General features: G+C 42.9%; 2 protein-coding genes across 6 annotated transcripts in view; one reads left to right on the top strand and one right to left on the bottom strand.

Moving 5' to 3' along the window:
- Positions 1-403: 403 nt before the first annotated feature.
- LOC129714482 (keratin, type 1 cytoskeletal 11-like) lies at positions 404-13,036 on the bottom strand. The gene is made up of 8 exons (XM_055664117.1): positions 12,426-13,036; positions 9,295-9,377; positions 7,791-7,947; positions 5,455-5,616; positions 4,524-4,649; positions 3,234-3,454; positions 1,717-1,760; positions 404-709 (listed from the first exon to the last, which is right to left on the bottom strand). The coding sequence occupies exons 1-8, from the start codon at positions 12,867-12,869 to the stop codon at positions 687-689; spliced, it is 1,260 nt and encodes a 419-aa protein (XP_055520092.1). The 5' UTR covers positions 12,870-13,036; the 3' UTR covers positions 404-686.
- LOC129714481 (nuclear receptor subfamily 5 group A member 2-like) overlaps positions 11,062-13,435 on the top strand; it is a 56,459-nt gene continuing 54,085 nt past the window's right edge. For 4 of the 5 annotated variants that reach the window (XM_055664115.1, XM_055664114.1, XM_055664116.1 and 1 more), the window contains exon 1: positions 11,062-11,385. The gene's annotated coding sequence lies outside the window, so the exon portion shown is untranslated. The remainder of the gene's footprint in view (positions 11,386-13,435) is intronic. The other variant, XM_055664111.1, reaches the window with a different exon arrangement.

Here is a 13,435-nt window from a genome sequence, read left to right as displayed (position 1 = left end):
TAAATGCTGGAGTAACCTCAGCAGGGCAGGCAGCATCTCTGGATAGAGGGAATTGGTAACATTTCAAGCCGAGACCCTTCTTCAGACTCCATGTCCGAAGAAGGGTCTCAACCCGAAACATCGTCCAAAAATCTATAAAGTGTTTAAGAAGGAACTGCAGATGCTGGAAAATCGAAGAAGGGTTTCGGCCCGAAACGTTGCCTATTTCCTTCGCTCCATAGATGCTGCTGCACACGCTGAGTTTCTCCAGCTTTTTTGTGTACCCAAAAATCTATCTCTGCCTTAGAAATATTAATTGACCTGGCCTCCAGAGCCTTCGGTGGCAAATAATTTTACAGATTCACCACCCTGACTAAAGAATAGTATATGTGATAATTGTTTTGACGAAAAAAAATACACTGTGTTGAATGCTGCTAAATGCTTTATTGATTTTATTCCTCTGCACGACTATCTCCATAGCGTGCAATTATCAATTACAATCAGGGTTAGAGTTTAAACAGTGAACACAAGCAGTCAACTGAAGCCCCAGGGAAACCCCAACCATTACATATCAGAGCAGGTTTATTCTGAGTACATGAGGTTTGGAGAAGTTACAGAAGAGGTCAACCTTTTGACCAAGTGGAAGCAGGGTGCATCACCAAGCTCGTACCAATGCCACGATATCAGTGTTTGAATGTTGTTAGGCTTTAAGTTCTTATTGTTCTTGATTCTGGAAGATAAAATATATATTATTATCATCAATTGCAATCAGAAGCAAGATGTGAACATTCCATCCAACATTCACTAATGGTGTACAAAGGGATGTCAACTCTCATTAGGGGAACAAAGAACTACAGATGCTGGAAAATTGAACAAAACACAAAGTGCTGGAGGAACTCAGTAGGTCAGGCAGCATCTGATGAGGGGAAATGGACAATTGGCATTTCCCACTGAGTTACTCGCATGTTGTGTCTACCCGAGGAAGATTAAGGATCCGCTCGGGACTCTCCCGAGTTAATAAAAAAATCTTCAGACTCTTAGTGCTAACGGCAGGAAACGGGAAGGCTCGTGTTCCGATTAAAAAGAAGAGCCCCGAGTGTGGCACGAAAAAAACGTATTTGAATGACAGAGGGAATTTCAAAAAACTTATGTTCGGGGAGTTAAGGAAGTTAAGCAGTGGAACGTAAAAGTCGACAAAGAAGAAGGGACTTGACAGAAAACGTCACACATTACTTCTCTCCAGCGATGCTGCCTGTCCCACTGAGTTACTCCAGCATGTTGTGTCTACCCGAGGAAGATTAAGGATCCGCTATACAGTAATGGCCCAAGGTATTGGCGTTTTAAGCTTCTTCAGCTGAAACGGAGTTCACTTTCTAAATTATAAGAATTATATATCAGCACATGGGGGGGGGGAGATCAGGATTTTAGAGGTGATTAGGTGGGGCATGGCCAAAAAAAGGTTGGGAACCACTGACGTAAATATATTTATTTATTTATTGTTCATATTCTATGTTGCTTTCTAGGGAGATGCTATCTGCATTTCGTTGTCTCTGTACTGTACACTGCACAATGACAATAAACTTGAATCTGAATCTTCAGGGGAGAGGGAAATGGGACATATAGACGGTGATATAGAGAGAGATATAGAGCATAATAATGAAAGATATCCAAGGCAGGGTATAAGTAAAAGCATATTATGTGAACCATGATTTTGTTTTAATAGAATTAATATCTCACCAGTTGTTTTAACCACAGTCACATTACTGGTCTCCTGTCCTTGGCTGTGATGGAACAAAAAACAGATTCATTGTAAAGTGGTGAACAGTATTACATAAGCAAGCACGTAAAATGGACAGAGTTACTAATTGCGGTGGACAAGTTTCCTCCTACTGAAAGTAGTTGGTCTTGGAGCTTGGACACTGCACCTGATGCTTAAACCACCATCAGCTCCCCAAACGCTTGGCTCGAAAATTAACATCATTCTAAACTTGATTCAGCCAGTTCAAAGGGCAGCTGGTTCTGGGTTCTTGGTTTCTTGGTCCTCCAAAGTATTCCAAATGGAATTTAAATTGGAGGTGGTACCTCATGGTGGTACCCCATATCCCCCCCTCCCCCACACCTCTCTCCCCCCCCCTCTCTCTCTCTCTTCCACCCCTCTCTCCATCTCCCTCTCCTCACCCCCTCCTGTTGAGCTGCTGACTTATAGCACCAGGGACCCAGGTACAATCCTGACCCCCCCCCCCCCCCCCCAGTGCTGTCTGCGTGGAGTTTGCATGTTCTCCGTGTGTGACCGCTTGGGTTTCCTCCTATATCCCAAAGTCGTGCGGGGATGTAAGCTAATTGGCTTGGTTTATATTCTCTAAATAGTAAATGGGCCACAAAGCTGTACAGAACAGAAACAGGCCCTTTGGCCCATCTTGTCAATGCTGACCCACTTGCCATTCGGGACCAATCCCATTTTATAAGTTCATGGTGACAGGAGGAGAGATTCGGCCCATCAAATCTACTCCGCCATTCAATCATGGCTGATCTATCTCTCTGTATCAGCCCCATTCTCCTGCCTTCTCCCCATAACTGGATAGACTTGGTTTATACTCTCTAGAATTTAGGAGATTGAGAGGGGATCTTATAGAAACCTACAAAATTCTTAAGGGGTTGGACAGGCTAGATGCAGGAAGATTGTTCCCGATGTTAGGGAAGTCTGGGACAAGGGGTCACAGCTTAAGGATAAGGGGGAAATCCTTTAAAACCGAGATGAGAATAACTTTTTTCACACAGAGAGTGGTGAATCTCTGGAACTCTCTGCCACAGAGGATAGTTGAGGCCAGTTCATTGGCTATATTTAAGAGGGAGTTAGATGTGGCCCTTGTGGCTAAGGGGATCAGGCGGTATGGAGAGAAGGCAGGTACGGGATACAGAGTTGGATGATCAGCCATGATCATATTGAATGGCGGTGCAGGTTCGAAGGGCCGAATGGCCTACTCCTGCACCTAATTTCTATGTTTCTATGTTTCTATAACCCCTGCATTTGTATGAACCAAGAATCTATCTATCTCTGCCTTAAAAATATCCATTGGATGTGGTGCATGTCCCTTTAAACCGTTCACGCCCATGTATCTTTCCCAATGTCTTTTGAAAGTTAAAGTGTTTGAACTCGCGTTTATTGAATCATTAGTCTCTGTTTTGACACCCAATAATTTGCTGAATGTGCAACATGAACAGTTAATGATCTAACCTCGGAAGGGGTAACCAACCTGAAACCGGACCCTTGAAGGAGCTCTCTGTAAGTGGCAATTTCCTTCTCGAGTTGCATCTTTATGTTGAGGAGATTAGAATATTCCTTAGTTTTCAGCACCATGTCATTCCTTATATTGCCGAGCTCCATTTCGAGGCTGGAAACGGACATAGTCAACCTGCTAAGTTGCCCGGCATAATTATCTTCAATGCCTGCAACAGAGTTTTCGAGAGAGCAGATCTGCCAAATGGATTAAAAAGTCAGTTTTATTCCACCGATCATTGTAAAGACATTGGCCAGTATTATATTAATGTAGAGCTGCTGTATCAGGGGTGACTGATATGGACCTTCACACAAACCAACCTCCCTTCCATTGGCACCTCATGCTTGTTCGACAAGGCTTCCAGTCAACGCAAAAACTATGCACGCCATCCACAGTGTACAGATAAAGGATAAAAGGAATATTTAGTTGAAGATAAAGACTGATTATTTGTGGAATTCCCTGCCACAGAGGGCAGTGGAGGCCAAATCACTGGACGGATTTAAGAGAGAGTTAGATAGAGCTCAAGGGGCTAGTGGAATCAAGGAATATAGGGAGAAGGCAGGCACGGGTTATTGATTGGGGACGATCAGCCATGATCACAATGAATGGCGGTGCTGGCTCAAAGGGCCAAATGGCCTCCTCCTGCGCCTATTTTCTATGTAAAATAGTACAAAGTTCTCCAATGAGGCAGATGGGAGATCAGGACCACACTCTAGCTGGTGAGAGGACGGTTCAGTTGCTTGATAACAGCTGGGAAGAAACTGTCCCTGAATCTGGAGTTATGCATTTTCTAACTTCTGTAACTCTTGCCTGATGGGAGAGGGGAGAAGAGGGAGTGACGAGGTGAGAAGGGTCCTTGGTTATGCTGATGGCCTTGCCGAGGCAGCATTAAGAGTAGACGGGCTCAATTGAAGAGGAGTTAGTTTGTGTGATGATCTGGGCTGCATACACAACTCTTTGCAAGCACTGCTGTATCTCACTTCTAGGCATGGAGTTTGATCTCTGAACTCCAAAACTAAACTAAAATGACGAGAACTATATTCAGCACTTTGTATCTTCCCCTTTATTGCACTCGAGTTTGACGACTGTATTTATGTATAGTATTATCTGACCTGATCGGATAGCATGCAAAAAAAAAAAAAAAAAAAAAAAAAAAAGGTTTTTCACTGTACCTCGGTACATGTGACATTAATCACCCTAAACATCAAACTAAATCTTGAAGCAGATGAACGGTCATCTGTTGTAAGCGTCTCCAATTGAACTCACAGCACTGCAGAGGGAATCGTACTCGGTCTGAAGAGTTTGCCATTGCCGTTTTAATTCCGTGAGCTGCACTTTTGCACTTTCCGCAGCCTCGTTGACTTGGACAGCCGCAATCGTTTGTGTTTGTACCTTGGATTAGAGGGAAAGTTGCACTAAAAATTACAAAGGATTCACAAATACAGATCCCTGGACATAAATATAGCAACAACATGCAGCGTCATAGGTTCTCGGAGCAGAATTAAGCCATTCGGCCCATCAAGTCCCAATCCCTCTCAACCCCATTCTCCTGCCTTCTCCCCATAACTCCCGACACCCATACTAGTCAAGAATCTATCTATCTCTACCTTAAAAATTGACATGGCCTCCACAGCAATCTGTGGCAATTAATTCCAGTTTCACCACCCTCTGACTGAAGAAATTCCTCCTCATCTCCTTCCCAAAGGAATGTCCTTTTATTCTGAGGCTACGGCCTCTAGTCCTGGACTTTCCCACTAGTGGAAACATCCCCTCCACATCCACTCTACCCAGGTCTTTCACTATCGGGTAAGTTTCAATGAGGTCCCCCCCGCATCCTTCTGAACTCCAGCGAGTACTAGCCCAGTGCCATCAATTCAAGTATTTCCCAAAGCTTTTTCTATTGGGGCATTCAGTTTTTTTGTTAATTTGATTGAGCGTAGGATTAGAGATCACGATAGCTATTAAACTGAGCAACGCAGACTTTAAAGAGATTTCTCTATTTTTTTTTATTTTTTTTTAAATGAGTCATCATCTAATTTGGATTCAGTAAAGTCCAAATTTCATCCCTATTTTCTTAAGCTGCCCTGCAATATGCCAAGAGCCAGGAGTCATTCATTCCAGCTGATAGATTTAGCTGGGCTATTTCATTCACCATTCAGTGCACTCAAAGGGTCTCTGTCTGAAAGAGCAAACGCACCTGAGACTCATACCAGGTTTTCATATCATCTTGATTGGCCTTGCACGTGGCTTCATGTTTTGCTCGCATGTCGGCTAGTAGTTTAGCCAGGTCAGTTCTATCAGAACTATCCACTTGCACACTGACAGTCCCAGCAACTTGCTGCCTTAAGATAACCAGCTCCTGCAAAAACAAAGCATCACAAACATTATGGCATTTTCTCTTGCTGAACATGTACAAAACTATGATGAGCCTTCGTCCCTCTTCCCATCCTGAACCACCGTCTGAAGAAGGGTCCCGACCCAAAACGTCACCTATACATGTTCTCCAAAGATGCTGCCTGACCAGCTGATTTACTCAAGCACTTTGTGCCTTTTTTTATCGTTTAGTAAATGTAATCAATAATCAATAGAGGATCAAAGCAAAACCAAAAGTTCTTTCAAACCAATATTTTCTATCTCAGGAATGAACTGAACATTATTTTCTTAATTATAGGATATGTCGCTCTGAACGTTAATTTTTTTATGGTGATGCCTTATTGGCATAGAGTCTCATCCTGGACTGTTCTGGCCATTGGTTATTCGGTAGAAAAGTCCAGTGACAACAAAGGCAAGGCCAAAGTATAGTTCCATCTCAGGAAGGTGCGCAACTCGAACAAATCGGAGAGTAGAGATAGCATCATTATACGCAAATCCCTCAGCAGTAGAGTTGCTGCCTCACAGCCACAGAGACCCAGGTTCAAACCTGACCTCAGATGCTGTCTACGCAGAGTTTGCACGTTCTCTACTAGTACACATTTACTAGAATGTTGCCTGGGTTTCAACAACTAAGTTTCAGAGATAGGTTGAATAAGTTAGGTCTTTATTCTCTGGAGCGCAGAAGGTTAAGGGGGACCTGATAGAGGTCTTTAAAATGATGAGAGGGATAGACAGAGTTGATGTGGACAAGCTTTTCCCTTTGAGAATAGGGAAGATTCAAACAAGAGTACATGACTTCAGAATTAAGGGACAGAAGTTTAGGGGTAATATGAGGGGGAACTTCTTTACTCAGAGAGTGGTAGCGGTGTGGAATGAGCTTCCAGTAGAAGTGGTGGAGGCAGGTTCATTGGTATCATTTAAAAATAAATTGGATAGGCATATGGATGAGAAGGGAATGGAGGGTTATGGTATGAGTGCAGGCAGGTGGGACTAAGGGGGAAAAAAAGTTGTTCGGCAATGACTTGTAGGGCCGAGATGGCCTGTTTCCGTGCTGTAATTGTTATATGGTTATATGGTTCTCCCCATGACCTCATGGGTTTTCTCTGGGCGCTCCGGTTTCCTCCCACATCCCAAAGACAGGCGGATTTGTAGGTTAATTGGCCCTCTGTGAACTTCCCCGAGTGTGTCGGGAATGGATAGGAAAGGGGGATGACATCGGATGGAAGTCACATACCAAATCTCATTGCACTTATGTGCAATGCCAATAACATATATTATTATTATTATTATAACATCCACTTAGTGTGTACGGGTGATTGATGATGGTCATGCACTCGGTGGGTTTTATCTTTAAAATTATGAGCGGAAATGATTATGAATAAAGTGATGAGAAAGTGGGATAACATAGAAAAAGTTTGAACGGGTCATTGATGGCCAGCATGGACTCGATGGGCTGAAGATCCATTTCTAGGCTTAATCTTCCGAGTTATAGAAATGAATCCTGAATTGGGTTTTAATAGATGAGCTTTGTGTTAGTCTCCTACTCTTTGAAGCAAACCGGGGCTATGTTTACAAGGAGAAGGAATGAAGATTTATGAAGATGTTGCCAGGTCTAGAGGCTCTGAGCTATAGGCGGAGGTTGAGTAGGCTGGGTCTCTATTCCCTTGGAGTGCAGGAGGATGAGGGGGTGATCTTATAGAGGTGTATAAAATCATGAGAGGAATAGATCGGACATGAAATTTCATTCAGACCGAAAGATCTGAATGACAATAAAAGATACTTTGACTTTTTGATGCACGGAATCCCTTCCCTAGAGTAGGGGAATCGAGGACCAGAGGACATAGGTTTAAGGTGAAGGGGAAAAGATTTAATAGGAATCTGAGGAGTAACTTTTTCATACATAGGATGTTGGGTGTATGGAATAAGCTGCCAGAGGGGGTAGTTGAGGCTGGGACTATCCTAACATTTAAGAAACAGTTAGACAGGTACATGGATAGGACAGGTTTGGAGTGATATGGACCAAACATCGGCAGATGGGACTAGTATAGTTGGGACATGTCAGGCGGTGTGGGGAAGTTGTGCCGAAGGGCCTTTTTCCACACTGTATCACTCTATGACTAAAACCCCTAAAGGAGTGAATGCCAAATGTGAATACCACACCTCTTCATGGTTCTTCCTCAGATACACCAGTTCTTCTTGTGCAGCTGTTATATCACCTTCCATGTCCTTACAATTGCGTATATAGTCCTCCTTCATTGCTTTGAGATCCATTATATCACCCTCCACCATCTCCCTGGTGTTAAGTTCATTTTCATATCTGAATTGAAGATGTAGAGAATAGGGATGTTGTTTAAATTGTACATGAATGAAAGGTACACTGAGGTCAAGGTAATAAAATTGTACATTTTGGGGGGGGGGGGGGGGGGGGAACTGCAGTTCATCGTCAATTGAGGCCCAAGTATAGACAACAAAACAATATATTTTTTAAGTTAAATATGTACAGTATTAACCATTTCATTATACTATCAGCCCTAGCATTATCTATTGTTGTGAGTGGGTAGGAATTTGATAGGTAATAGTGGCGTTGAAGAGGCTTTTAGATAGGCACATGGATATGTAGTGAAGAGAGGAATATCGATCACATGCGGGCAGACGATGTCTTGATATTGGCATCAGGTTCAGCACAGGCATTACGGGCCAAAGACCTGTCCCTATGCAAGAAGGAACTGCAGATGCTGGTTTACACCGAAGATAGACACAAAAAGCTGGTGAAGGTCAACGGGCCAGGCAGCATCTGTGGAGAGAAGGAATGGGTGACGCTTCAGGCAGAGACCCTTCTTCAGACTGGATTAGGGGGTATTAGCTATAGGGAGAAGTTGGATAGACTTGGATTGTTTTATCCGGCATGCCGAAGGTTTCAGGAAGACCTGGTGGACGTAAATACAATTACGAGGGGCTTAGATAGTGTGGAAAGTCGGAAGCCCTTTTTCGCAGGATAGAAAAATCAAATACCTAAGGGTGTTGTTTAAAGCTAGGATGTTGCACCCTTTATCCTATATCTGTAGCCTGTGGACCACTTGATTGTAATTGCCCAGTCCCACTGTACATGCTCATGCAAGAGCTCTCCAGAGTTTAAAAAATCAAACTCATGGTAACTTAGCGGCTCATAACGCTAACGGCAGGTACTCGGGAAACGCGATAAGCTCGTGAAGATTTTTAAAGATATTCAAACATGTCCACGAGAGCCCCGAGTACCTATGAGCGGCTGTTACCATAGATCTCTGAGTTCGAATCAGCGGAAACACGGGAGAACTCTTGAATGAACTCGGACAGTGGGACAGGGCTTTAACCATGTGTCGTCTTTTCTTTGACTGGATAACATTCAAACAAAAGCTTTTCTCTGTACCTCGATACATGGGACAATAATAAACTAAATGAAAGAAAAACCATGAAGGAACTTTGCAGATGCGTAATAAACAACAAATTATGTATAAGCACCGTAATGTACTCAATGACTATCAGAATTCCCATATTGTCCATTACACTGGCACGCCCATGGGAAATAAACGGTGGTCTTGTTAATGGTGTCATGTTTTTATTTGGAAGCCCCGTAATTTAAAATGTGGCTACATTTCTGTACACATCAAACAAATGGCTCACGCACTTAGTCTGGAAGTCTCTTGCAGCCAGACTTGCATTATCGAGGTCCAGGGCCAAACGGGCATTTGAAAGGTGAACTTTCAAGATCTGGAGACAAAATCAGAATGAGTTACCCATGAGAACGTGCAGTCGAGTCGCTACAGTTTACGATAAGATAAGTAAGTAAGTTTATTGGCCAAGTATTCACATACAAGGAATTTGCCTTGGTGCTCCGCCCACAAGTAACAACATGAGTTACGAATGACTCAGAAAACACTAAACATTGATAATAATAAAACATTAATGATCAAGCATGTGAACCAACAAAATACCAGATCAAAGGGAGGCTACAGATTTTTTGCTTTTGAGTAGAGCAACTACTCGTGGATAAAAACTGTTTTTATGTCTGGCTGTGGCAGCTTTGACAGTCCGGAGTCGCCTTCCAGAGGGAAGTGATTCAAAGAGTTTGTGGCCAGGGTGAAAGGGGTCAGAGATGATCTTGCCCGCTCGCTTCCTGGGCCCTGCAGTGTACAGTTCATCAATGGAGGGAAGGCTGCAGCCAATAACCTTCTCAGCTGATCAATTGATGTTTGCAGCGGTAATTTGTTCCCCTGGTTCTGGTGGGTCATTGCCGTTTGCAGTGCAGTAGAATAGTGAGAGGCCTGGATAGAGTGGATGTGGAGAGGATGCTTCCACTAGTGGGACAGTCTAGGACTAGAGATCATAGCCTCAGAATTAAAGGATGTTCTTTTAGGAAGGAGATGGAGGAATTGCTTTAGTCTGTTGATGAATCTGTGGGAATTCTTTGCCACAGAAGGCTGTGGAGGCCCCAAGTCAGTGGATATTTTTAAGGTAGAGACTTGTTCAGTACAGGTGTCAGAGGTTATGGGGATATGTCATGCAAAGAGCAGCAGTTTGAGACAACTTTAGAAATACTTTGAAAGAGCTAAGTTATCATAATTTAAAACCACTGAAAAACATTAACACTTTTGAGGTGTTGCAAAATTGAGCATGAATTGAAAGTCATTGACTGTCATTTCTTTTGGTCAAGGAAATGGCAATATTTTATTTATTTATTTTATTTATTCCGAACAAGTAAAGACATTAAAGACATTAATAGTAACAAAATCGAAATTATCAAACAATTGGACATTAAAATCAATATTTACAAGCAATGAAAAGAACAAAAAGCAAATTTCCAATGTCCAACTCTGTGTCTGTACAACCTCGAAAAGGAGTGAGAAGAAGAATAACTTATTAAATCTCACCCCTTTTCCCCCAACACTTATACCATATTTAAAAATCAATTAGTTAATAATAATCATACTACCCCAGGCAATTTCCCATAATACCTACAGACATATATATACATACAACTATTATACACATACAAACTTCATATATGAAGTAACCAAACACAAGTAAACAATTGTAAAGCAATAGATAAACATTAACCCCCACTTGTCAACCATCCCCTCCATCCCGGTACCCCTTGAAAATTATTTTTTTATATATCATTTTAAAATGATTCATGTTTGTACATTGCTTTAATTCCTCGTTCAATTTGTTCCACACTCCCACTCCACAAACCGAAATACAAAAGTTTTTTCTAGTCGAACGGACTTAAAATTAAATATTCCTCTTAAATTGTAACCCCCCTCCCCACACGCTCGTTAAATAATTTTTGAATGTTTCCAGGTAAATTTTTATTTTTGGCCCTAGACATTATCTGAGCTGTTTTGAATGTAACCAAATATTCTAATTTTAATCATTTTGACTCTAAAAATAATGGATTCGTATGACCCAGATACTTGGCAATAACATCATAAAGCTGTCCGTGGATCAGATTAAAGCTTCTTCATTACCAGTGCTCCCGTTAGATCAAATTTCACAACTGGAGCTTCAAGTTTGACAGCATTCTAGGTTCAAAGGACCTCGTTCTCGATTGTTTAAGAAAGAACTGCAGATGCTGGAAAAATCGAAGGCAGATACTATGGAACAGTGTCTCTCTTCCCATCAGAACTGCCCCCTCCATCACCTCTTTTAAGTCGAAACTTAAAACTTATTTCTACTCTCAAGCCTTTCTTGAGGTCCTCTGAGGGAGCGCTGTATGTATGTATGTATGTATTGTTGATCTATGTACCATTGTATGTAGCATGTTAGTACCTGCACTGATTTAAAGCACTTTGGTCAACGAGAGTTGTTTTTAAATGTGCTATAGAAATAAAATTGACTTGACAAAAATGCTGGAGAAACTCGACGGGTGAGGCAGCATCTATGGAGCGAAGGAAACGTTGCGTACACCTATTTTCTTCGCTCTATAGATGCCGCCTCACCCGCTGAGCTCCCCCAGCATTTTTATCTACCTTCGTTCTCCTGACTTGTCAACCTGAATGTTAGAAGGACAGAGATTTCTAAAGCTGCTCCCTCTCCTTCTATCCATTTTGCTCATAGGTCTGAACAAGATGAAAGGCTTTAATTAATTCTGTGAAGTAATACAATTATCTAATCCTAATAAACATTTTTCATCATGTTGAAAAATCTTCACGAATCGTCCCGTACTTACCTGCCGTTAACGAGTACCTGCCGTTATCGTTAAGAGACGTCCCCGAGCTCCGGCGTACACGCTATGTTCATTCTCTGTGGTTACCAAGAGTTTGATTTTTTTCAAACTCGGGAGAGCTCTCGGAATGAACTCGTACCGTGGGACAGGGCTTTAAACCATGCAAAGGGTTATCTTAGAATAAAGGGTGAGGTCATTTAAGACTGAGGTGAGAAAAAACTTTTTCATCCAGAGAGTTGTGAATTTTTGGAATTCCCTGCCACAGAGGGCAGTGGAGGCCAAGTCACTGGATGGATTTAAGAGAGAGTTAGATAGAGCTCTAGGGGCTGGTGGAGTCAAGGGACATGGGGAGAAGGCAGGCACGGGTTATTGATAGGGGACGATCAGCCATGATCACAATGAATGGTGGTGCTGGCTCGAGGGGGCCAAATGGCCTCCTCCTGCACCTATTTCTATGTTTCTATCTAAAACAAAACAACATATTGAGCATCATGGTAAGAAAGTGATGCAAGGAATGGGAAGTAGTGAAGAGTGTTTTATTGTCATATATCCCAGATAGAACAAGGCATGTTCTTACAAAGGTCGACTCTTACCTGATCTCTGATGGGCTTGATGATTGCATCGTAGGCAGCATAGTCAATAGGCTTCAAGGCTGTGCCGACTTGGAACTCTTTCAGCTGCACTTCCAACTCTGTGTTTGCTTTTTCCAGACTCCTGACCTTCTCCAGATAGACAGCCAATCTATCGTTGAGGCTAATCATGGTGTGTTTCTCATTGCCAATCAGCCCCCCTGCCCCTCCCATTAATGAGGAGCTTGTACTGTAGGAACTTGATGAGGAGCCACCTACTGACATCCCACTGCCACCTCCAAATGTATACCCACCACCACCACCACTACCTCCAAATCCATACCCACTACTACTGCTTTTTCCAATTAATAATCCACCTCCCACAAATGAACCACCCATGGGCCTTCTGAAGCTTCCACTACTCCGGCCTCCTGTGGACTGCCGCTGAGAGAAGGTAGAGAATTGCATGATCGCTGAGCTAGATTACACCAGAAGGCAAAACGTAGAACTCGGGTTCTCAAAGCACAAGCTGACTTTGTGCGGGATGCTGACTCGCTACCTCGGAGGACGGCGCTGCTGAGTTGGGAAGTCTACCGATCTCTCAACTGTCTCGTTCACCTGCTTTCTCCACCAGCTTTTATGGCCCAGAAGATACAGGTGCTCCACCCCTCCCCTCCAATCTCATTGGACTCCAACGATCACCTTCCTCAAAACTGACTGCCAAAAAAAAAGACCAACCCCTCCCCTTGATTTGCTGCTTCGGTTTGCAAGTGCTGACAGGCAACTTTTGTTGTAGCATCAATAAATGTATCTTGATGGGTGGTGGCTGGGGGGGGGAGCTTGTGGGATGATTCCATATTCCCAGTATTCCCACAGATCTGTCGCACATGCCCAATACTTCCAATCACCCTCATTGATCCTACCACACCTCCCCCTCATGGATAAAGGGGAAATCCTTTAAAACCGAGATGAGAAGAACTTTTTTCACACAGAGAGTGGTGAATCTCTGGAACTCTCTGCCACAGAGGGTAGTT

The sequence above is a fragment of the Leucoraja erinacea genome, chromosome 39 (assembly GCF_028641065.1).
Source record: "Leucoraja erinacea ecotype New England chromosome 39, Leri_hhj_1, whole genome shotgun sequence".
In the NCBI taxonomy this organism is placed as follows: Eukaryota; Metazoa; Chordata; class Chondrichthyes; order Rajiformes; family Rajidae; genus Leucoraja; species Leucoraja erinaceus.
The sequence above is the reverse complement of the archived record's forward strand: the minus strand, read 5'-3'. Positions and strand labels throughout refer to the sequence as shown.